The sequence below is a fragment of the Diorhabda carinulata genome, chromosome 6 (genome assembly GCF_026250575.1).
Source record: "Diorhabda carinulata isolate Delta chromosome 6, icDioCari1.1, whole genome shotgun sequence".
Lineage (NCBI taxonomy): Eukaryota > Metazoa > Arthropoda > Insecta > Coleoptera > Chrysomelidae > Diorhabda > Diorhabda carinulata.
The window spans coordinates 13,552,346-13,577,617 of NC_079465.1; the positions used below are offsets into that span (position 1 = coordinate 13,552,346).

The window sequence follows — 25,272 nt, forward strand, 5'->3', positions numbered from 1 at the left end:
CTAGCTCTGTTTTTGTCATGATTCCAAATGAGTACCACTAAGTTGCCTGCATTTAATTCAGTTTTCATAAGTGACTTGAAATCATAGGTATTTGTAGGTTTCCCCTATATATATAGACAGTCCAAACTCCATATGTATATCGGTGGAGAATCGATGTGTTATATCGAGAAGGTGATTGATTTGACGCTTATTTGCTGCGTATAGCTTGATATCGTCCATATAAAGAATATGGAAGATGGTACATTTGGTGTTTCTGTTCCCTTTAATGTTGAATCCATACTTTGTATTATTGAGCATGGTAGATAGGGGATTCATTGTAAGGCAGAACCACAACGGACTTAGGGAGTTGCCCTGGTATATTCCCCTACGAATGGATATGTCGTCAGTATTGAGGGAGTTTGGACCGATTTGAAGATGTAGGTTCGTTCGTCATCCCTTCATCGTTGTTGAAAGGGAGCTTACAATAGTTGGGTGGACATTGTAGATCTGCAAGACCTCCACAAGCCAGGAATGAGGTACACTATCAAACGCTTTCTTATAATCCACGAAAGCAGTGTGTATATTCCGGTGATCTCTCGGTACTTGCCATATCACAGAGTCCATGATAAGTTGTTCTTTGCATCCTTGGTGATTTCTTCTGCAACCTTTCTGTTCCTCCGCTAAGATGTTATTTTCCTCGACATGCCTATAAATTCTGTTAGTGATACAAGCTGTAGGTATTTTATGTAAAGTGGGTAGGCACGTGATAGTTCTGTATTGAGTAGGGTCATCCGTCGCTGAGCTCATTGGAAGCAAATGAGTGGAACCCAGTGCTAAAAACGTTGGAATCATCAATGCCCGGTGCTTTACAGTAGTTAGTATTTCGGATTATGTCAGTGATTTCTTTCAGTGTGAAATCATCAAACTGTTTCGACTGTCGTCTGTTTCGATGGATTTTTTTTTGGCGTAGCTACAAATTTCCTGTAAAATACTTTTTGTTGATGCTATGAAAAGTATTATTCTGTAGCTTCTTCTTTGTATACTTAATGTATCTTGATAAACGTTTGGACTTCGCTTTCAGCTTCTGCTGATGCAGATCAATATACTCTATAAATAAATATTGTCGATGTTCTGGATGCTGTGTGGGAGTACCTATTCTACTCTCTACTCTAACCGATTTAAACCATTCTCGAACTACTTTGTCTACTCTTTCATACATTTCTTTATCCTCTTGACACTTCAACTTGCTCTTCCAGTCTCAATTGTAGTGATGTGTGACTGCTTATTTTTATACACGTTTGCTCACTGAAAAAGCTTACACTTACATTTCACCTGCGTAACTCAGAGTGTACTTAATACCTCTTAAGTTAACTGGAAATCAAAAAGCTGCAATGATTGCCAAATCTTAATGCAAGTACCGTAGCCTGCGTGAAGAAGCGATGTGAACAAGACCTTACAAGGAAAGGTTGAGCCTGGTGGAAGGGAAATTTCAAATGACGCACAAGATGTTGCGTTGATTAATTTTTTAAAAGAACATCTCATTGTATTGGCTGCATATGCTTAAAAATTTTTAGAATTCCGTCCTACTGCATGTAGACGATTTAAAGCTTCGGATTTGAAAAACTGTGTAAGTCCTACGAAAGCATCGTTTTCAAATGAATGCAAGCAATTCAGTTTTTGTACTTGATTATGTGTATCATGATCTGGATTTGTGGAAACTAAAAAACATTCGAGTCGACCAATGACGGACGTATTCGCATTATAGACCACCAAATTCAAGATTTGAAGAGCAATATTTTGACGGAAGTCCTACACATTTTCAGTAAATGTTTGACTTCGATAAGTATCAATGAACTTGGCGTTTGTTGGGAAATTGGTGTAAGATTCAACTCTGAAGTTTACTTCAATATTCTAGACATTACTTTTACTTCATCGGTAAATCAAACTTATGACGAAACGTTTTTATTTACCAACATGATAATAATCCTATCCACACCGCCCGCATAATTCAACACTGATTTCGACAAAACAAATTGAGACTTTACCGTATCCGGCAAATAATCTTGATATAAATCCCATTGAAAATTTATGGGGGTGATTGGTAAGAGAAAATAAAAAAGGAATTTACGTCCCAGAAATCAAAAAGAGCTATGGGAATACCTTAAATTAAATGGAAATATTTGTCAGAATTTAATTTACTCCATGCCAAGGAGATTATAAAAAATGATTGAAAAGTATGGAGCTCTAATTAATTATTAACAAATTTGGTCTCCTAATTAATTATTTATTGACAAATATTTAAAACATTTAGTCTGTTATTTAGTGATAATAATTTTTATGATATATCTGTATTTGCTTTATAATTTATATTTATTCCATGTTATTTTTTTCAGGTATCATTTGGCCCAATACCCTTTAACATCTTGGATATATGATAAAAATGAGGCAAGTTACTATGTAAAGTTGATTCTTGATTCTCTGGCACATTATGTGGGAGGTAAGCTAAGTTATTTTTACTTTTGCCTTAATAGGTAAGCATGGTAACTATTGAGTAGAATGGCTTTAGGTTCTTCGTTTCTTATCATTCAATTGTGTTAGGAATAAGAACTAAGCTATATCAAATATAAAAAGTCATGAAAAAACAAATTTTTCCAAGAATCTATATGAAAAACAAGCTTTTATTATTTGTTAATAAAATGAAGTTAAAAATAAACTTACTTTAATAAAAAGTATAACACTTTATAAGTTCATAATTATATATTTTTAACACTATAACTTTACTACACTTTAATTATTGATTCTTCTCGTTTTTATGAAAGTCCCAATTATATTAATAAAAGCGTGTCATATTTTGATGGTATAATTAAGAACATTTAACACCTTTTTTCTGTTGGTATCTCAATGTAACACGCTTTTATTTATAAAATTGGGACTTTGCGAAAAACGGAAAGAATCAATAATTAAGGTGTAAAGTTTTAGTGTTAAAAATATATAGAGGGATAAGCTTTATTGTCATTAGAAAATTTTATAATTCTATCGAAAAAGCAACACAATTTTATATTAGGTAATATAAAAAATATAAATGTATAAAATAACTATTTGACTTGATATAATAATTATAATAAATTTCTTCAATTTCTTATTTCTTAGACCTTTTGATATATTAATGCATTTAAATGCTCTTGATTTTAGGTCTCTCTCTGTTTTAAAATTTCTCTGTTTTTTTTTAATAATTTTTGGAAGAAAGATGAAATTGGACATTTCGACTTTTCTTCAAGTCTTTATCAAAATAATTATAATATATAAAATATCTTACTGTACAATAAATTGAATTATGCCATTCTATTGAGTGTATGGTAAATTGTAGAATTCTGTTACAGAATAATAAGGTCTTTCAAGCAGAAATGTTTTTTGTCAATCTTCGGAATTTATTAAGTGAATTTGCCATTTTTAATTCTAAAGGTAGCTGATTGAATAATCTTTTGGCGCTGAAGATGATGGAATTTTTTACCAGATTAGAAGTGGGTATAGTTAAGTAAATGTCCAAATTCTTTCTTCTAGTAGGTTAGGCATGAATGGGTCTCTAAGTTGAGTCGTGAAAGTGTTTGCGAACGAAACAAACAGATTCTAAAAGGAAAAGATCGGGGAGAGTTGAAGTTTTGTGCTTTTTAAAATAGAATTTGTTCTATTACTCAAACCATAAATATAACGAATACCCCTTTTCTGTAATTTGGAGATAGATTTGTGCAAACTACAAGACTCCCAGAAAGGCAAAAAACGAGTAGTAAGTTTTAAAGCAGTACGAGAATCGAGCTGTTCAGACAGATTTAATCGCAAAACAAGCAGAGGATAAGTTTTTGCCAAGTTTTCTACATGTACATACCATTGAAGGGCACCGTCAATATGTAGATCAAGAAACTTTATCAGTGTTTAAACAGAGACCTTTCGCTTCAGACCAGAACTTGATAGTAATGAGATCTTTGCCTATGGTAGAATGTAAAGCTTGTATATCTGGACCACTCCATGTTACACTGGTGACATCTGCGAATAAAGTGAATTTACCATTAATTTGTAAGTCTGTGTCAACGTTAATGATAGCAAAAAAATAAATGAGCCCTGAGGCATACCCCTGCTAGCTGACAATTTACTTGAAACTGTACCATTAGCTCTTACCAATTGTTTTCAACATGCAAGGTAAGTTATTTTGTTAATTAGAATTTACATATTTCATTGAGAACAGAAAAATTAGATTCATTAGTGCATTTATTAGGTAGGAAACCAAATTGTTAAGCTATATAGATTTTATGTTTGAAAAGAAAGGGAAATAAACAGTTTTTGATTAGTCGTTCAATTATCTTCGATAGGATTGGTAATAATGCAATAGGACGATAGATACTAGTGTTATTGTTCTCACCATCCTTGTACAGGGGAACAATTATAGCTGTTTTTATACAGCTAAGGAAAAGCCCATTTTCAATAATCATGAAATTATAAACTGTTATATTTCTTATTAGAGATAGTTTATTTTTAACTGTGTAGTCCATTTTATCAATAAATAATAAAAGCTTGTTTTAAAAACAAGTTTTTTTCTTTAATTTCATTATTAACTTCTTAGTATTTTTAATTCAAAAATTAATATATTTTCTAATCGTTTCCACTTGTTGAAATCGCTTTCATTAGCAATCTTCTCCTGTCGTTTCAATTTCGCTTTCTCTAAATATCGTTTTCATTGTGTAGTAGTTAATTTTATGTTCATGTTGTTCCCACGGTCTATCCCCTCAGAAGGGAGATTGTAGACGGGTAAGTACAGGAGGGTTTGTCGTGGCACTCTGAGGCGCAACGTTAGCGATATGAAATGTTTATACACCCTCACACCATTCAACCCTCGGCTCGTGCTCACCTTGGCATAGGGTCATCAATCTAATCAATCAGACATAATCCACATTTATAACAAACGGAGCAAACTTTTTTCCCCAAATTTGTTGGAGTTGCATATTCACGCCAACCAAGATACTCGTTAAGATGAATCAATTGCAATTTTCCCCATCATCAGACTCCAGCTACCATCTAGTATCAAAGTACTCGTCAAGACGAATCAAATGAGACCAAACTTGATGGGATTGCGTCGTTTATTACGAAGCTCCTATGGTAATCTTCCCCATCATCAGACTCTAAGACCGGGAAGTGGATCAAATGTAACTTGCAAGATTTGATTACACACAATGGGACAGGTGAAACTAAATAAAAGCAGACCCTGGTTACCATCTAGTAACAAAGTACTCGTCAAGACTAATCGAATGATCCCAAACTCGATGGGTGTGTCGTTTTTTACTCACGGAGTTTCTATGCACATCTTCCTCATCATCAGAGCAGCTCGATATCACAATAATATTGCATTGTCATACGATTTATACATGCATGTTAAATTTCAGTTCAGTCTTGTAAAATATAAACTCTAAATGCTTAACAGCCATTAGAGCAGTCTATTTCTTAAATCAGCAGAAATAGTCTTACCGATTTTACAAAAAGATTGGTTCATACAATTTGAGACAATGCATTAAAAGTTTACTTATAATTTGCAATAACAGATTGTTCGACTGAGTCGAATCCAGACCGAACTGACACAACGCTGAAATAAAACTTGAAAAAACTGAACTAGGAGCAACACTGATCTCACGGCACTTCATAGGACCAAATCTAGTGATCTAATCACCCTTAAATCTTCTCTGTTTCAACGTTTCTAAAACTTAAGTTTTATCATATAAAAATACATTGCAGCCTGTTTTATTAAATAACATCACCATTGACGTCGTAGAATCTGTAAAATTTTTAAGGCTTGTGTGGACAATTCCTTGAAATGGGAGTTACATATTACCGCCTTATCTCAAAAATTAAGTTCCTCCTGTTTTGCGCTTAGATCAATTTCCAAAGAACTGAACTTATGCACCTTGAATCCGTTTACCCAATTCGTAAGCACGCTTCTCCAATTTCAGAAAGGTCGTTGCACAGCTAGACACTTAGTAACGAGGGGCACGACCTTTAACTACCTACAACACGTTCAGAATTAGTTAAGGTCTCAATATTTTACAATGCAAAAAAATGCACAATCACTTGCCAATGGATCAAATCGATATCATCTTTTCCCGCATTCCACAATAAATTGAGGGCATATTTACTGGAAGTGTCTCCAACTCTGGAAACGACTTCTATTCTAATAATAATTTTTGCTATGGACTTATATACTATTTATTACCTATAATTTTGTTACTCATTGTGGTTTTCTTCTGTATATTTAAATTTTATTATTTTTTTTATTTAGTTATTTTTATGTTTGTTTTTTAATTTTTACAAGCTTTTGTCTACAAATTGTAACAATTTTTTGACAATAAAGCATTTCTCTCTCTCTCTCATTATCTGAACTTCATACTGATTAATAGTTAAAGTATGTAGAATTTATTTTTATTTAGACCTTTTATATGTTCTTTTGTTGATAAGTCATCTTGATTTTAGATCTCTCCTAATTGAAAATTAGTTTGTGAAAAAAGCAAAAATATTGAAGGCAATATCAAAATATGACTTGAATTAGACAATGAAAATGCATATTTTGATAAAGGCGAAATAGGTCGAAACTTCAATATTTTTTCATTTCTCAAAAGCTGATTTTTAATCAGAAGAGATCTAAAATCGGGACCATTTATCAACAAAAACTGTAGAGTATGTATGAGAATACTTCCAAACCAAAAACTTTTTACTTTTTTCAAATTTAATATTAAGTAGCCTTTCTATTTCCAGAATATATCCCGGAAGACCCAATTAAACTTAGTTATTGGTTTGTACAAAATTATCAGTTAAGCCATGAAGAACGATTACATATTTTATCATTGAATTCTGCATTAGAGAGATTGAAACTTGAGTACAAATATCTGAAATTGGTATGTATTCTACCTGGTGTTGGATATAAATGAAAAATCAATTCCTAGATTATGTAATCCATGAATATTTTCTATGTATATATGTATTTTTAAATATTCACTGAAAAAGTTGTGTAGGTTTCCTGATATAATTATCTGCACTACTATTTAAAATTTCCTTCCCGATCTTATCTTTGAAGCGATTGTACATAAACTAGTGAAAGGTAATTAAATATCAAGGGCTGTGAAGTTCCCTATTAAGAGATAAACAATGACTTCCCAAAGTCAATACGGACCAATCTTAAGTGGAAACTTATGGCACGCAACATCTCTTTTCCACGGTATTACACAATTAAGGTGAGAGCACCGATGGTTGACACGTCAAGATTTGTTTTATTGAAAATTCTGATTTGTTCGAAAACAAAAGTGATGGGAAATCGAATTAATGAAGAATATTTTTCTAAAAATCTACCAAAACAAATACTATGCTTATGAAGTATTTATTATCAATTTTAATAGAAAAAATTATATGTACACAGAAGTGAAAAAACCAGTAGTTGACATCACGCAAATTAAAATCACCAATAATTGAAATATTATTTACCCAATAATTGACATTACTTTTAAAATAATATATAAATATTTTAGAACTTAAAAATCGTAACATCAATAATGAAATGTGATTTTTCTAATGTTTGGTAATGAAAATGTTGAAAATCTCCAATATTTGACGGGTCCTGATTAATGAAAGTCATATACCTAGCAAGTGAAACAAAGTAGGCATTTTTGCAGTAGCAGATTTTTAACAGGTACTGAATACAAAAAATGCAACATACATTTGATATTAAGAATATTTTTTTAACCATCTACATCAAGATCTTACATCCATCACCCAGCTGCACACATTTTCGGAAAGTCAACATTTTATAATTTGGGACTTTTCGATTGTGCTGACATCCTTTTCATTTAAAACAAATATTTACCTGTTAGTGTCTGTACTTTTTTTCATTCGAACAGCAACGTCCATTATGCTTTTAGTATTTATTTCTAAGTACACCGACGTCGTATTTCCATTGTGTGCAAATTTCTTTTTAAGAGCTTCATCGCATGTATTATTGATAATCTTTATAATGGTTTTTGTTGTTAAGTCGTTTTACACGATTTAGCTTTCCTTCATTTTCCTCTGAAATTCCACGGTTGTTCTTTCTTGACACTTCCACCCTATCTGTGCAATCTTTGTTTCTGGTTCTTTATCAATTTTATTAATTATTCTTCTCATACTCTCCAATTTAAGAAATTTGTTGCGATTTTGGTGGCTGATAGAGATATTTGAATGTGTGAGGCTGCTTCATTTCGTTGAAATATAGGTGTATATCTATTATTAAGGACAATGAGGCTCAGTTCGGCAGCCCATTCCATTAACATTTCTCCCCTTTTATCACTGTAAGGCTGGCAGCACTTTCGACATTAAAATCTTCTCCTGTGAGACATTTTTTAAAGTGAGAGCGAATATCAACCAAATCCATATATACCCTGTTCCTTGCGCAGTATTTACAACACATGTTTTTTTAGTTGTATTATTTGGTTCACTTACTAACGTGTTAGTGAAGTAACAATTGATTTGTGATTCGCCATAACTGGTTGTATATTAATGACTCTTGTGCTCGCATTTGTTTTTTCTTTGTCAGAAAATGTACGAAATGCAGACTTTGACTGCAATTATTTATATTTTTATTACAGATAGCGACTTTTATAAGTTTCAGCAGGTCTGTATACGTTCTGTTACCTGTTTCTATAAGTACAGCTTCTCCTGCATGTTTCATAGTAGGTTGAATTGGTCTAGACTCGTAGAAAATTTTGCGCACACCAAGACGTTGCGGTATATATGCTATTCCCCACTTTTTTTCTCAACTTCAAGATTATCATTTCTGTTTTCATCTTCATATATTAAAGCAGGCTTCATCTTGCCCGCTCCTATCACCATATGTCACTTTGCTACTGTAAGTTATGCAAATAATTTTTCCTGGTTCTGGTTTACGTATTCTTATATATTTGGATGTTTCCGGCGCTCGCTTTGTAATTTGCTCAATCAATTTAGTGTCTTTGGGGTCACACACAATAACTAGGTCATTTGCTTCGATGGCTTCTTGGAAGCGTGTAAGCACTTGTTTCCCAGCTCTGCTCTGTAATTTCCTTGAGTTTCTCCTTGTTGAGGTCTTTTTTCTCAAGAATCTCATTTATTTCTGCAATGGTTAACTTTTTTATAATTCCATCTACAATATCTCTACTTCATACAGTACATTTGTGTTGCAGCTTTCCGGCACTCTCTTTGATTTCTTTTTTGTATTTGCACTTTAATTTGCCGTTCTTATGAAGACCGTTGTTTCTTCGTTTATTTTATCAAAATCTTGCCCAATACATCTTGATTATCCATTATTAGTTGTTCCTTTTCAATTGTTTTTCCACTCGCTTGCGTTGAACGTCCTTTGTCATTGCGGTTGGACTTAAATCAGGATAGGCGAAAGATTAGGATTTGTGGTTGTCTCATAATAAGGGATGATTTTCACTTTTCATACATGTTTTATAACACTACGTGAAATTTATTTCTCATTGAACTAACCAGTAATATTTTTCAAAGGTGAAATATTTTGAAGTTTTTTTAAGTACTTAAGGCAGAGACTATATAAATTTATTGTTAGGCCCCATATTTTTGATTGTAGGTACATGTGTCATCGCGACATATGATAATAGAATTGTCATCGAAATTCTCTGAATAAACTTCATATCTCCTTTTCAAGCACTTTTGAATGACAGTTCCAATCGTCTACTGTGCCAAGACGCAACAAAAATTTGACCCAGTCTTGGGGAAAGCCGTCAAAACTAACCTTCGAATTTTTGAGTTTTAATCTCAAAATAATAGACAGTTGTCTTGGATTAAAAAATCAAGAATTCATTGTCTAACAACTTTTTGCACTTTACCTCTCAGTGTTTCAAGTTATTTGGTATCTCATTGATGCTTGTCAATGACTTTAATTCCAAAAACTCGCTACCCCTCCAATGAATTGATAAATATCTGGACATCTATATCTAAAGTATTACACATTTCTCTTTTTGTGTACCTACTCACTATTATAAAAGCACCAATTGTTGACGCTATGAGAAAGACAAATCATTCAATTCCGCGTTCTACAAAAGTGTTCAAGAAAATAAAACTTTTATGTAATTATTATGAATTGTGAGTTCCTTGTGAACATTTTGCACGTATTGGATAAAATAGGTTTTTCTATTATCACGAACGAATTTTTTGAAACATGTACCTAATGTTGACACATTTGCCTGCGACAATTCCATATGTTGATATTTGCAATTCTTAACGTTGATAACAATTTAAATTCACACTTCGCATTCCTGAAGTTATTACTCAAGGCCTAAATGAACAAAATATATTCATAACATGTTAAAATATATTTCGAGAAGGTATGTGACATTTCAGAGAAGTTAAGTGAATTTTTAGCATACCTAACTAACTAAATTAAATTGAAGAGAAACAGACACAGAAACACAAATTTATTGGGATTACCCCTGTAATATCTGGTCTTGGGCAGTTAGTATTGTAGTCAGACTGTTGCAGGGAAGAAGTGGTGTTACTTCAGCATTATCTTCAGAATCAATTTTGACAACAGGGCAAACGCATTCCGGTTCACGTTTTTTGTTAGGCAACAATGACACAATCATATCTCCTTCATTAATTCGTCCAACTTCTTCGTTACTACTCTTCCTCGTCACAATGTCCTATTTCTTCCACGGTGGTGGTTTACTCAGCAACACAGAGTTATAGATTTTGTTTTGCCTAGTCAAATACACAGTTTGAAGGTACGCTTTGTTCACTGGTCTCAGCTGGTAATGATATCAGCTCATCTTTTTTAGCGATACCTCCACCGGCACCACTCCAGTTGACCATTCTTCTTCCCTTCCTTCAGTTACCGTATTCTGCTGAGCAGCATCCCTGTCTTCATCCATATTACAGAAAGTATCAAATAACTGTACATCGTCCTCGGTGTCAATCGATGGGGCCCACTCTTCTGATTTACTTGAACTCTAATGATGATGAGTAACCTACACACCTTCTACTTTTCTTAATCGACCGCGACTTTTACCTCTTCTTTCTTCTTTTCAATTCTTCTTTCAGGCGCTTTATTTCTTCTTTTATTTTCCTTGTATTGTCTCTTTTTTTCTAGAGTTGTTGGGTCCTTACTTCTTTCTTCTTTTCTACTTTTTCTAGCCGCCATTTTTTCGACAGTTTTTCCTCTCCGGTCAAAGTAAACAATCCTTGAAAGGACTTAAGAGTGTACTTTGAGCATGTGAATGACCTTCGTACCATCTTCTGTATACTCATTGTGAAGCACTTCAAGTGGGTCATTTTCATTTGTTATATTTTCGTGAGTACTCCTCTCGATGTCACCAGTAGGTGTGGCACACACTTGCCGATTCGATCGCCAACTCATCATTGTTGGGATATTCATCTTGCAAACATTCCTTGTTGTTGTTCTTGTTATGTATGCCATGTATTTGAATGTGACTTTGTATTTTCTGTCATAATTCATACAAGGAGGAATCTGCAACCTGACTCGTGTTCAATGAGTCACAAATGTTTTGTATCTTTTCCAATTATTTCTCGAATCACTGATACACAAATGTGATACTTCGTTGATGTTAACTTCAGGAACCGAATGTCAAGATTGGGATCAGACGATGTCAACTTAAGGTTCTACTTCGTTGAATTAAAAAGTTCAAGCATCTTGATACACTACGAAATTATTCAAAATCAAATAATTTTAGCAACCAAATCAGCTGTTTCCCCTAATTTTGACACGGGTGTCAACATTGGGACACTAAACTATGGTTGTCTATTGAAATTTAGGGCATTAATGAAATGGTAACTTTTACTCACAAAGATTAAATTTGTTGACAAGGTTGGCGTCGCTGGAGTATCTGCTACAGCTGTCATCAGCTTCAATACCAGCCAGATGATTTATATCGAATGTTATAACTAGTAGAGGCGGTCGATCTCAATTACTACATTCTTATCATTCACGCCAATTTCGAGTACCTACAGTTACCCTCAACATTTGGATTAGTGTCAACAATTGGTGCTTTTACTCTACCTATCAATTTGCAGAAATACAGCTATTCGGCTCAACTTATAATTAAGTAACAGTAATATTGTGTGTATGTTTGTTTAGATAAATTAACTTAACAATAATCGCAATAAAATTTTAATATTCTGAATTGAATGTACAAATAAACTAATTTTTGATGCATCTGCAATTTTTGTACGCAAATAGTAGATCCCAAATAACAGTGAAACTTTTTTATCGGGTCTTAAAACTTACCATATACAATTTTAACCCATTTAGTAACCAAATTTTTTCAAGCTCTGATTTTTTTCTAATTACCCGAATTTTTACGACTCAACTTATAATTAAGTAACAGTAATATTGCCTGTATGTTTGTTTAGAGAAATTAACTTGAAAATAATCATAATAAAATTTTAATATTCTGAATTGAATACACAAATAAACTAATTTTTGATGCATCAGCAATTTTTTTACGCAAATAGTAGATCCCAAATAACAGTGAAACTTCTTTATCGGGTCTTAAAACTTACCATATAGAATTTTAACATATTTAGTAACCAAATTTTATCAAGCTCTGATTTTTTTCTAATCACCCGAATTTTTACGGTTTATTTTGTATACTAACATTATAACTCCAAAAATATGTTGGTTATTTTAAATTTTTTTGTTTAACTTTCAATAGTCATTTGGGCATCATGGGGAATGGAGTGAATATTTTAAATAAATTAAAAAAAAATATTGTATGTCTTTATTGGTTACATATTATGGTAAAATATTATTATTTTGAATGGAATATGAAAAAACATTCTACATGCAAACATATATCACATTCGGCACATTGTTTTCTCCCGTTTGTTTTTTCGCTGTTGCTGGTCCGTACATGGAAGCTAACATTCTTCACCTGTGGTCTACCTGCATTTTTCGGATCTGACGTAGAAGAGACTTTCAAACAGTGCATCGTTATTCCACATATAAAATCCAGAAATGGCATTTTACCATTCTGAACCCGAATCTTTCAGGTTTTCTTCTGATGAATTGTTTGAGGTAGTGGCGTCCGAAGTATCTTATCATTTGCTCATAAATACTTCGGTCTTGTTCGAATACTCCGGTCGAATCTGGAACAATTTATCTCTTTGGTCCTTGGGAGTACTCTTTATATCTGCATTATTTGCAAAATTGAGTTTTTTTATACCCATATATATATATATATATATATATATATATATATATATATATATATATATATATATAAATACCCAAAAATTTTTTCAAACAGTTGGTGAACAAAAAAATTGGTGGTTGCTATTTTGAGCAGCAAACTTTTTAAGCTTTCTCTGACGATGTACTCCAAAATTAGGTCGTCAAAAAATAATTCAAATATTTCATGAGGACTTTTCCGTTGAATTTTTATAATATTGTGTTTTCCAATCCATCCTGTCTTCGTACTTTTCTTTTGTAGAGAAAATGATGGTTCTATTTTTTCCTATTTAGAAACTTCCCTTTCTCTATTCTTTTTTGTATTCCTAACTGGTTGTGTCTCAGTACTATCAGGAATTGTTGACTTCCTTTTCTTACTTTGATGAGGAGTGGATGTATTCGAATTCTCACCAGAATAATGTTCTGAATGGACATCATGAATTTCAAGCTTACGAGATTTTTTTGCACTAGGTAACGTTGTTTTTTTAGTTGGCTGATAACCCGAAGTACTCGGACCATTATCGACAGTATCTTCTGCATGAATACTGTGAACTTCCAGTGTCCCAGAAACTTCTGTGGGGGATTATTCTTCCAATAGATTTTCGTGAAAATTATCACAATCTGTGACTTCATCTATATCTTCTGGTAGTAATTTAACAATAACAATGGTATTGACGTCATCAATATTCCAAAAAAAAGGATATTTGTTCAGGACCTCTTACAGACAGACATTCTCGATAAGCTATTCCTGTGAAAAACGTGTTCAACTAAGAGAAAGAGACTTACGATATACGCATATCCGACTTATGATTTCAACATGATATCCCCAAATGGTTATCGAGTAAAAGAAGTTCCTATAAGTATACGAAGGGACATATTGATAACCCATCAGATTCAGAACAACGAGAATATAACAAATTTTCACCCTATCATGCAGAATTCACGGATTCAAGTTCAAATTTCCATTTCTACAATTGAGGAAAACATTAACAGTGCGAACGATACAACTCACACATGACAAAACAACAAAATGAAACTGCAGTAGGACAAAACTGCGCAATCCCAAAATCGGACTCATGGTACTTAATGGGTTAAAGCCCGTATAAAGCAAAATATTGAAAATGTATTCTACTGTCTATTATAGTATTTGTTTATGAAAAATCTTTCCCACGGTTTGCAAATACAAATGGGAGTCTTACATTTTCATACAACTCTAATGAAGTATGTATTTTCGAAATTTATATGTGATACATAATTCTAAATTTCCATTTGACTGGGTCATTTAAAAACAAATAATTTCAAAGGGTACGGAAGTTCTAATAAGCAAGATATTGAGTAATGGGGATTTCGATATAATCACATTTAAACACTTTATTTCATGTTTTAGGACCGAAGTATGTGTTGCAATAGTTGTGGAGTCCATATAACAGATCCCAGTAAAGTATTTGCAATGTCTAAAGATGGTATCCAAAGTAATTATGTGAATCCAGGTAACTTTTCAATTTCATTTTAAAACAATTTCCATATTTCAATTTATTATTTATGTATGAAATTATTGCAAAATTCCAATAAAGCAGTTTGGAAACAATATAAAATGAACATAGATTGATTCTCAATCAATTCCCAGAGGATGAATGCATAGTTAGAAAATATTTATTCTGAATGTGCAAGGAATTTTCCAACAACTATCGCATTATTTCAATAAATATATTGACAATTCAAAGGACATAATCCATTATCCAAATATTTCACCAAATTAAAATCTAAAACACCAAAAAACAAAAGAAGTAACATTATATAGCAAGTACTAATGATTCTAACGTTGTTTACATAGAACAGACATTTCAGTATTTAGAAAATAGATTAAACGGAATCATATACAAGAAAAATAGAATTTTTACAAATGGTTCACCTGTGTAGAGTCGAAAAAAATACCCAAACAATTTGAGTGAAATTTTCTGGTTCTATTGTAACTAAAGAGTTTTATTTTGATATGTGCTGAACATAACGCTCTCCGGAGGGAGGAGATGTACTTGGCATTAGCCAAGAAATTAGTTTTTCTCCAATGAAATATCGAATTTTGAATTATCAGAGGTGAATAATAGGAATCGCAAAGTTTGAACATATAACAATTTTTATAGGTTAGATTATATATATATATATATATATATATATAATCTAACTAATATATATATATATATATATATATATATATATATATATATATAGTGAACATTACTAAAAAGTGATATTACTTCTATAGCTAAGAGAACCTAATTTTGTGGTAAAATTGTAAATTGTAAAAAAGATAAACAAAAAAATATCCTCCTGTAAAGAAATTAATAGTGAAAATGTAAGCCACTAACGGAAACAACAGTAAAAATAAAGGGTGTTACTTATAACCTGGAAATGCTGCCCATAAATCTTATAGGATATACAAAACTACAGAAAACTAGTCACTCTTTTGATTATTATATTCAAGTCATTACTAGTAGAATATAGTAAGTTAAAAATGCAGTCATGTTAAATATAATATCAATTAATGTTTATTTGATATCAGATTGACGAGAAAGAAGATGGTTTTGGATTAGTTGTACGCTATTACTGAAAATCTGGTCTGATTATGAGTATTCACAAACTCAAATAAAAAGCAATAATTTTATTAATTAAATTATGTATAATTAATTTCAATGAAACTATTCAGGACACCCAGAATAATGAAAAAAGTTTCGATCTATTTTGCTTTTTATCAGGATATAATTTGACAGTGACAATTTCCATTACTATATTAATCGTTACATCACCTACAACATAAATATCAAAATATGTCTTCAACCACACTGAATAATTATTTATTCTTAGTTTTCACATCTTAAAAATAAGTAGCAACCTTCAATTAAATCATTTATAGTCACATTGAAATTTATGAAATAGAATTATAAATTGAATTTAAATTCTTCAGATCTTTTTTATCACTGACGGTTTTCGTTTTTTCCTGTTTCGAGAATTTTTGAATGTTTATAATTGTTTTTTTTTTGACATTTTCAGGAAAATAAAAGATAGTACGCCAACCAAAAAATTGACGAACGTAGTTTATGAAATTCGTTGTTTAAAATACATCGGAGTATAAAAGATAATTCATCAATCAGCTTACATATTACAAGTAACAACAAATTATATCCTGATACCCCTAACATGTTAACTTGCTGAACACGTATTTTATGAAAGTTTTTCAATGGATTATAAATATGGCAAAGTCTTATTAGTAGAAGTATTATCTCCAAAAAAACGCCTTTTTTAGAAATAACATTCGAGGATGTATTGATATCTAGTTAGCCTAGACCAGTTCCATGCATAAACAAAATATTGCGATACCACAGCAACGAACAATAACTTATTAGAAGTGTCAGTGTAAAGTTTGACGTCAAAAAAGTAAACCAGAGTTACGCAATAAAGAAGGTGTCTTCCGAAATTGTGGAAATGGAAAAATTGGAGTATCGAGCCATCATCAAATACCTGTATTTAAAAGGTTTAAGAGGTAAGGAAATTTACGAAGATATGCTTAATGCCCTTGGTGATCAATATCCTTCGTATGCGACCATGAAAAATTGGACTGCAAGCTTCAAAAGAGGTAAATTTTCCATTGAAATGATGACCGATCGGTAAAGCCAGTTTCTGTGTCAGTCATCGAAAATATCGATGTAGTTCATGACATGATTTTATCAGACCGTCGAATTGGGCTATAACGGATATCTGAAGCACTGAATATTTCATACGAACGCATTCATCATATAGTTCACTTCAATTTGGACATGAGAAAAACTACTGCTAAATGGATCCCTAAATGTTTGAATGTTGACCAAAAGCGTGCAAGGGTAGAAGCATCTCGTTCGATCTGTGCTCAATTTGAAAAGGATGTAGACTTCTTAAACCGAATTGTTACTATGGATGAGACTTGGGTACATTTCTACGATCCAGAAACAAAGCAACAATCGATGGAATTGCGATACTCTGGTTCTCCAAGACCAATGAAGTTTCGTGTCGAAAAATCTGCTGGAAAAGTTCTTGCTTCAGTTTTTTGGGATTGCCATGGAGAAGAACAATAACTGGATTACTATTCGACATTATTGACCACTCTATAGGAAAAAATTGAAGAGAAAAGACGCGGAAAGCTATCCAAAGGTGTTTTGTTTTTGTAGGACAAAGCCCATGCACACAAATCTCATGATGCCATGCTAAAATTCGTGATTCAGGGTTTATATTACTAGAACACCCCCTTATTTACCAGATTTGGCTCCGTCCTACTATCATCTCTTTCCTCAACTGAAAAAAAGCTTAAAAGGTCGTAAATTTTCTTCCAACGACGAGGTAATAAAAGCTGTGGCGGTCTGGTTTACAGAGCAAGAAGAAACATTTTTATTGAAAGGTCTAGAGACGTTGCAGGTTCGCTGTAATAAATGTATCTATCCAATTAAGAGGAGAATATGTTGAGAAATAAAATATTTTGACATTGAAATTTTGTTTGGATCTATAGTAGGCTAAGAATTTTTAAATATTCGCTGTGAGGGGAGGCATGGTTGAGGAAATTAAATCGACTTAATCGTTCGTAGTGGTGAGCAATACGGGAGGCTATTATAACCGACATTATAAACAAATCCACGTTAAAATTTTTTGTTTGTTTTAATTATAATAAATTAAATAAAAATGGGTCAACAGAGTTGTTGTATAGTGAATTGTAAAAATACTAGCAGAAATAGTAAGTGCAAATTTTATAAATTTCCAACCGCTACATGGAAAATAAATCAACGGAATCGGTGGATACCTGCAGTTGAAAAGTTTAAGTAAGTAGTATCATAACCTTATTGTTATCAAAAATAATAATTTGGAGTATTGTAAAACTTTGTAAAATTGTTAAGTTTAGTATAAGTAAATCATTTTTCTGGAATTCTCTTATAAAAAAGTAAAACTAAAATTTATAAATTTTAATATTATAAAAATGTAATGATTAAAAGAAAAATGAATTACAGTGAAAAAATTTCTATTTTGCAAACAGTTTAATTAATACTGGGATAAAATTAATAAAAAATATAATTTTTAGCATTGATGGATCACCGTGGGTTCCCAAGCCATATGATTATATTTGTAGTGATCATTTTATTGGAGGTAAAAAATCAGATGAGGATTTGAGTCCAAGCTACATTTCAACAATATTTCCTCCAATTTACAGGTCTCCAAAAATAAATAAATCTTCGGCCGTGAAGAGGTAAAAATGATTTGGTAAAACTAGATCAATATTTATAACATAATAATAATACTAATTTCAGATACAAGCGTTTATTGAATCGACGGATGAAAATAACATCACCTTCAAAATCAAGTTTCGAGCCCACTGTATTAGAAGAAATGATAAATGAATATGATAATCCTCCGATTGTTTCTTTAAAAGTTGACCAAGAGTGTCAAGTTGATTTTTATTCAAACTCTGATGTCAAACGTTTATTTGCAATTGGTATATTACACATGATTTATGTCATGTTGAAACTCAGACAGAAATAGTTGAAGATACTAGGCCGATAAAAATATGTATTAGTAATAAAAACTTTGTTAATAAAGAATGTGGTACTGATCGAAAAACTTTTGCTGATAAGGAAAGACAAGGAGATAATATACTCTTCAATGGATTTGCATCGATTACAAAGGATCAAGAAATCATTGATCTGGCAGGCGTATCATTCCCTAATGTTAATTTTTTATTGACTAGAATATGTACACCAATGTTACGAAAGTACATTGTATCGAAAAAAGACCGACTATTAATTTTTTTAATGAAAATTAAAACTGGATTAACATTTTCGGCACTTGGTGTATTATTTAGTGTTTACAGAACAAAAATTTCAACATTTTTTTATGAGATCTCACAAGATCTTGCTAGAGCAACAAGAAATTTACTATTTTGACCAGATATTGATGCAGTGCAAGAAACTATGCCTGATTGTTTCCTATCTGATTATAATAACACCAGGGTCATAATTGATTGCACTGAATTTCGAATAGATATTCCTACAAGTGTTGATAATCGTGTTTTTACGTGCTCACAATACAAAAAGAATTTCACGGTCAAAGTTCTAATTGGCATACCTCCTGGAGTTTTTATATCCTTAAGATCTGACGTAGCTGGAGGACGGAAATCAGATTCTCAGCTTACAATAGAGTCGGGGTTGTTGGATTTATTGTTGCATTGACGCAAGTGGCAAGAAAGTGCAAATGGTTATGCCACCTTTTCTAGAGAAGAAAAGTGAATTTTTAATTGAAGAAACTCAACAGACATACAGTGTTGCAAGGGTTAGAATTCAAGTTAAAAGAATTATGCAGCGGTTAAGGACTTATCATATATTGCATAAAATTCCACAACATTTGTTCCACTGCATTGACGATATTTTGTATTGTGTTTTGGTAAATTTACAGCCTCCAATTATTTTTGATAAAAAAGATTCTGAAAATGGGGGATGAAAAATATTTTATTACTCATGAAAATTGTTTTTAAGTGCTTGTGATAATACCAACGAAAATTTGTAAGAAATTTTAAATTTATTGTAAGCTTTTAATAAAATTAATAATTAAAATTATTGTAATAAACAGTTATATTCTTTTAAACTTGTTTATAACTAACAAATTAGTAACGAATAATACATTACACATTATTACATTAATGTAACACACAATATCACTTTTTAGTTTTTACTCACTTAATAAATATTGCTTTTTCAGTAACTAATTATAAAAATACTGTATTGACTTTTACACCATTATACATCATAGAAAATAAATTATTATATTAAAATATTTGCCAGATTATTTCCGGTAAAGCTTCGTTTTTCAGATGTACTTTCATCTTCTTTGTTACTAGTATCTAAATTATCAAGGACCTTATTAAAAAGCTGTCAAAGCTGTCGATGTTCCTCAACTTCGCTCTCATATCCAGCTGGAACAAGATTTTTACCCTTGGTCATAGTTTCCGGTTGAAATTTTATTTGATGGCTGATGGACTGAAATCCTGTTTTTATAATAATATCCATGTCTTTGGTTCAACTAAAAATAATGAAAAAAATAATTAATTAAGCGAATATATACTTATTCCATTGAAAAAACAGTTTAAAGCAACTTAACCTCATATATGTTTACTGCATTCTGTTATATATTTTATCATTATATTTACTTGTGTTTTTGGCTTGTTCAAGATAATTATAAAATTGTAGTAAGTGTTAAATTGTCACATTTATTTTTGACGACTAATTTATTACTCTTTATTATACTTTTATTCAAAAATTTTTCTGTTTACTATTAAAAAACGTAATAAAACATTCTCTGACAGCCTCCCGTAGTTCATATTCACTGTGGCGCTGCAGTCACACTCGGAGCGAATATAATAATCTCTGCGTATCTTTTATATTTTTAAAAAATCTATTCCATCTTCTTTATAATGATGTAACTAACCTGTAAAAATTCAAACTGTTTTAATTATTCATTATAGCTATTAGTTGTTTTAAGAGTGAGAGCTCATTATATGATGTATGGTTTTCAATAGGTTCCCAAATAAATTTAAATATTATTGTCTATCCATGATAACTGTGATATTACCCGTTTGTATTTCAAATCACAGGAGTGAACTACTTCAGCGGATAGTAGAGTAAAGACAGGAATGTAACCTGGTCCCCAAAACACTAGCGAAACGTCCAAAACTTATCTCAGGTCACCGTGAAGCATGCTGTGTATCAAATCTGATTTGGTCATTGGAAGAAAGGTAGTCTGTTCTCTGATAAAACAAGAATATATAAGATAATTATATCTAAGACCAGGAGAGCAACTTGCATTATGCTGCATTTAAAAGAGGTTTTGTTATGAGAGCTATTTTTGTCCATAGACATGTCAGTGGTCAAGGGAGACGAGGTTTAACGAGTTCTAGGTTCAACTGGTACCTTACATCTAGTACATTGGAGACGAAATTTGTATAAGATCACATTACAGAAGTCGACTTTGAGTTATGAAGTGTCCAGCAGTCAGACCCAACCTAAACCCGATCGAACAATTATGGAATGAGCTAAAACGAGGAATTGGTGCTAGAATATTGTTATTGTCACAATTGGAGAGTGGCTTGAAATTCCACAAGAAACAATATCGAGATATTATTACAGCAAGAGATGGTCATCCGCCTTATTAAAAATTAAATTTTGGATTGTGATTGGATAATCTAAAAATAATAAATCAAGTTAATTTGTACCAAACATTAATTTAAAGTTATTAACCAACATATTTATTTTGATCTGTAAATCTGTTCACAGTGGGTCAATTTATATACTTGGAATGGTTTTCCATTGTCGACACTGATCTTGATTGTATTATTGTCACATAAGTTCATCATTTTATGGGTGTAAGAAGGTCATTAGTAGTGCATTTGCGATTTTTTAACCTAACCTAACTAGTAAAAGTTCTATTTACAAAAATATATTAATTATTATATTATAATATTTTAGGTGGGCATGTTTATGAAACAGTCACAGTTACATCAGCTCAAAATTTTAAATTGGAAGGACAACCATCAAAGCAATTTTCGTGGTTTCCTGGGTGAGTATTTAATTTTGCATTCGATGCACAAAATTTGTTAGAAGAAAATGGATATGAAAACCAAGAGGATATATACGGATTTTTCACCATTGAAAATTAAAACGAAATCTATTCTGGTATATACATTCATATTTTACTTCCGTGATGATTATGATTAAATTTTCAATTCTAGTGATCTCCTCTTTTAAGTTTATGATTAGAACTAGGTTGTAGCTGTAGTTGTGACAATGTGTTTGAATGATCTTCCTAGCGCTTGGTTATATAAAGGCTATTTCATAAATAATATTGGTTTCCAATATTCATTTAGTTCAAAAATTTAGTTTCATTATAATTAAATTCAGACTTCATTTGAACTACAATTGATACAAATAAAAGATATAGTGTCTTTTAAATCACATCCTACATGTCTCTACATCTTACAAATGATACACTCGACCAAATTTTTACCATTTTTATTTGAATCTGTGTAAGATTCTCCACATATCAGACAATACTTCTCTTCTGATTCAGATTCTGAATCTGAACATAAATCTTTTTTTTAGCTCTGTCCATTCCGATTTTATTTTTTGTGGATTTACCTTTGCTTTTTCCTTTCCCCTTTAATTTCGATATCTTTTTTCTATTTTTTCTTCATCTCTTCCTCATATTCCTTTTGTAAAGCTTTTGTCTCACCGCATTTTCAACATCTGCTCTCAATTAAAATTTTTTCCACGCAAGAATTTCTCCATGGATCTGAATAAATAGTAATATGACGGTGCAAGGTCCGGACTAAATGTTGGATGTGATAGAAGCTCTAAACCACTAAGTTCTTCAATTTTATTCCATGTAATTTCGCATTATGTGATTTAGCATTGTCTTGTTATAAGAGAAACCGTTAACTGTACCTGAATATTTATCCGATAAAACCTATTACATTCGCATCAGCTGTCTTCTATATACCTCAGAATGATTTAAGTACACTATACCTTCATAATTCCACCAGACACACAACAAGACTTTCTACTCGAATCGACCTCTCTTTACGGCAGATAATGGTAATTGTCCTTTGTCTAACTATTAATTTTCCATGATCGAGCTGTTCAGATAAATCCATTTTTTTCGCAAGTAATAATTCATTTTTTATCAGGTATTTACACACCTCTACCCGACATTTCGCTTGAATCTCGGTTAATTCATGTGGCACTATTCAACTTTTATAGATCTGAACCAATGATTTCAAAAGGTCATATATTATATCTTTAGAAGGTTTAAGGAAGTCAAATAATCGGCGCTGCTTGTTCTATGTTAGTTTTCTACTGCTTCCCTCAATATCCCACGCAAGTGGACTACGTGACCGCTCCACTATTAAAATTATTAACCAACATAGTGTCGTTCGTTCATTATCTGTTTTCCCCTTCAATTTCACATATTTTTACCATGACTGTTTTAAAATTTGTTTCCAATAATGTCTTAATAATACACAAATTTCATATTTATAGCACTCTATACTATTTATTATAAAAACGTTCTGCGTCGTCTATACACAAAGAGGCAATGATTAGAAAAAATGATGCGATTGTACTCATCATAGAACATTACTTATTACACACTATGCAATTCATTAGTAAAGCTCATTTCCTATGGTTGAAATTATTTTGGATTACTCTATGTGAACGTTGAAGTACCATTATTTGAAATAATCCTTTGTTATTTTTGAGTATATTTTGAGATTAGACATTCTTCTAAAAATCCTTATCTACTTTCCTTAAATTATATGGAGACATCGTATATGACTGTGGGGCATAAGAAACTTTCCTACCCAATCAGGCCAAGTCCTGAAACTCTTTACTGGCGCATTGAGATTCATTTGCATTGAAAAGGTTAATTTAATTTTATCCTCGTTGTGTAGTTAATATTAAAGATATAGAGAGCGGCACGTAAGTGGAATTGTGCTATCGAAAGAAAGAGAGAAAGACAATCGGTTTACCATTTTCTATCTCCCTCTGCTCTAATCAAAATTTGATTTGCTATTCCCACTCTAAAAACTCCGATGTTATGGCGATTCAATCAGAATAGAGTATAGAGAAATTCCAAACATACTACAAATATTACTTGATTTATCATTAATAGGGCCCATTTATAATACTGAGTTACGCATTAATCGATATTTGGCTTTCTAATTATTTGAAAATAAACACGTTCTCCTTACAAAGTTAGATTAAAACATTTTTCTTATTACTGCGCTGGTATAACCCTGTAAAAACGCCATTGTCTAAAAAGCTTATACGTTTAGAAGTATTGTTTTGCAATTTTGCATCCTCATGTCACTCTATTAATGTCCAAAGATTTGAAGTGGTACAATCCAATGAAAATCATGAAAATTATTTATTATTCATTACCGACTTTTCAACTTCACATACCTGCTATGAGTGACGAATTAAAATCTTAACTATCTTCATCTACCGTTGGAATTTTTTAAACCGTTGGTGACACTCATACTGAACACACAGTTTAGACCAACACGCACTCTGTCTGACGCGCGCTTTGATATGCTTATTAAAACGCGTGCGTCAGTCAGTGAGTGTTGGTGTAGTGGAAGTGTAAACAGTGTCTTCAGTATTCACATTACTGCTGTTACCTGTCTTCACATAGTAGAGTAGATAAATAAATAATAAGTTATTTTAGGTATGCATGGACAATTATGCAGTGCAACAGTTGCCACAATCATCTAGGTTGGCAATTCACCAGTAATACCTTACGTCCCAGATGTTTCTATGGTTTAGCAAAAGTAGGTTATAAAGTTGTTATAACTAACAGAAGTAATTCATCAGATGAATTTCTAGAATTAATTAACTCTAGGACGATAAGCTTTTCAAATGATTACATATCTATTGTACCCATATAAAGAAGGTAAGCATTATTTTTATATTGACGATTATTAATAAATTGATAGTAAAAAAAACAAAATACCATATACAGGGTGATTCCTTAAAAATATCCAATCTCTGAAGTGTAGATTCTAGACCTCAAAATATGATGATTCTGCTCAGCATGCCTTATGCAACTATTGCTAGTTTCCGAGATATGGGGTGTTAAAAGTTTAAATTTAAATTTTGATTTTCGCAATAATTTTTTGTGTTTTCACAATTTCACAAAAACGTAAAATTAGCAATTTTACATGATAAGGAATCATAATTTGCACTCTAATTTAACATTGCTAATAGAGGGCTCTAGTTACACTTGTTTGTGTTAATGAAATCAAAGTAAACTTTTTTGGGCTAAACTTACAACTAAAATAATAAAAAAATATTAAAAAGCGTTAAATTCTGCAAAAAAAAGTTACTCTTCTTTGATTCGTGTAACTCAATCGTTTATCGAGTTATTTGCTTCTAAAAGCGTCTACATTTTGCCCATTTTTTGCAAGATAAACAAAATTTTAACCCAGA

General features: G+C 31.8%; 1 protein-coding gene across 5 annotated transcripts in view; it reads left to right on the forward strand.

Annotated features, from left to right (window-relative positions):
- LOC130895197 (protein cereblon) overlaps positions 1-25,272 on the forward strand; it is a 47,100-nt gene that overhangs the window by 19,314 nt on the left and 2,514 nt on the right. For all 5 annotated transcript variants that reach the window (XR_009059445.1, XR_009059446.1, XR_009059444.1 and 2 more), the window contains 5 exons: positions 2,373-2,476; positions 6,772-6,911; positions 14,613-14,715; positions 21,757-21,847; positions 24,512-24,736. Coding sequence is in view for 2 of the 5 variants with exons in the window: in XM_057802382.1 (XP_057658365.1) it covers positions 2,373-2,476; positions 6,772-6,911; positions 14,613-14,715; positions 21,757-21,847; positions 24,512-24,731 (658 nt within the window). In the remaining 3 variants the exon portion in view is untranslated. The remainder of the gene's footprint in view (positions 1-2,372; positions 2,477-6,771; positions 6,912-14,612; positions 14,716-21,756; positions 21,848-24,511; positions 24,737-25,272) is intronic.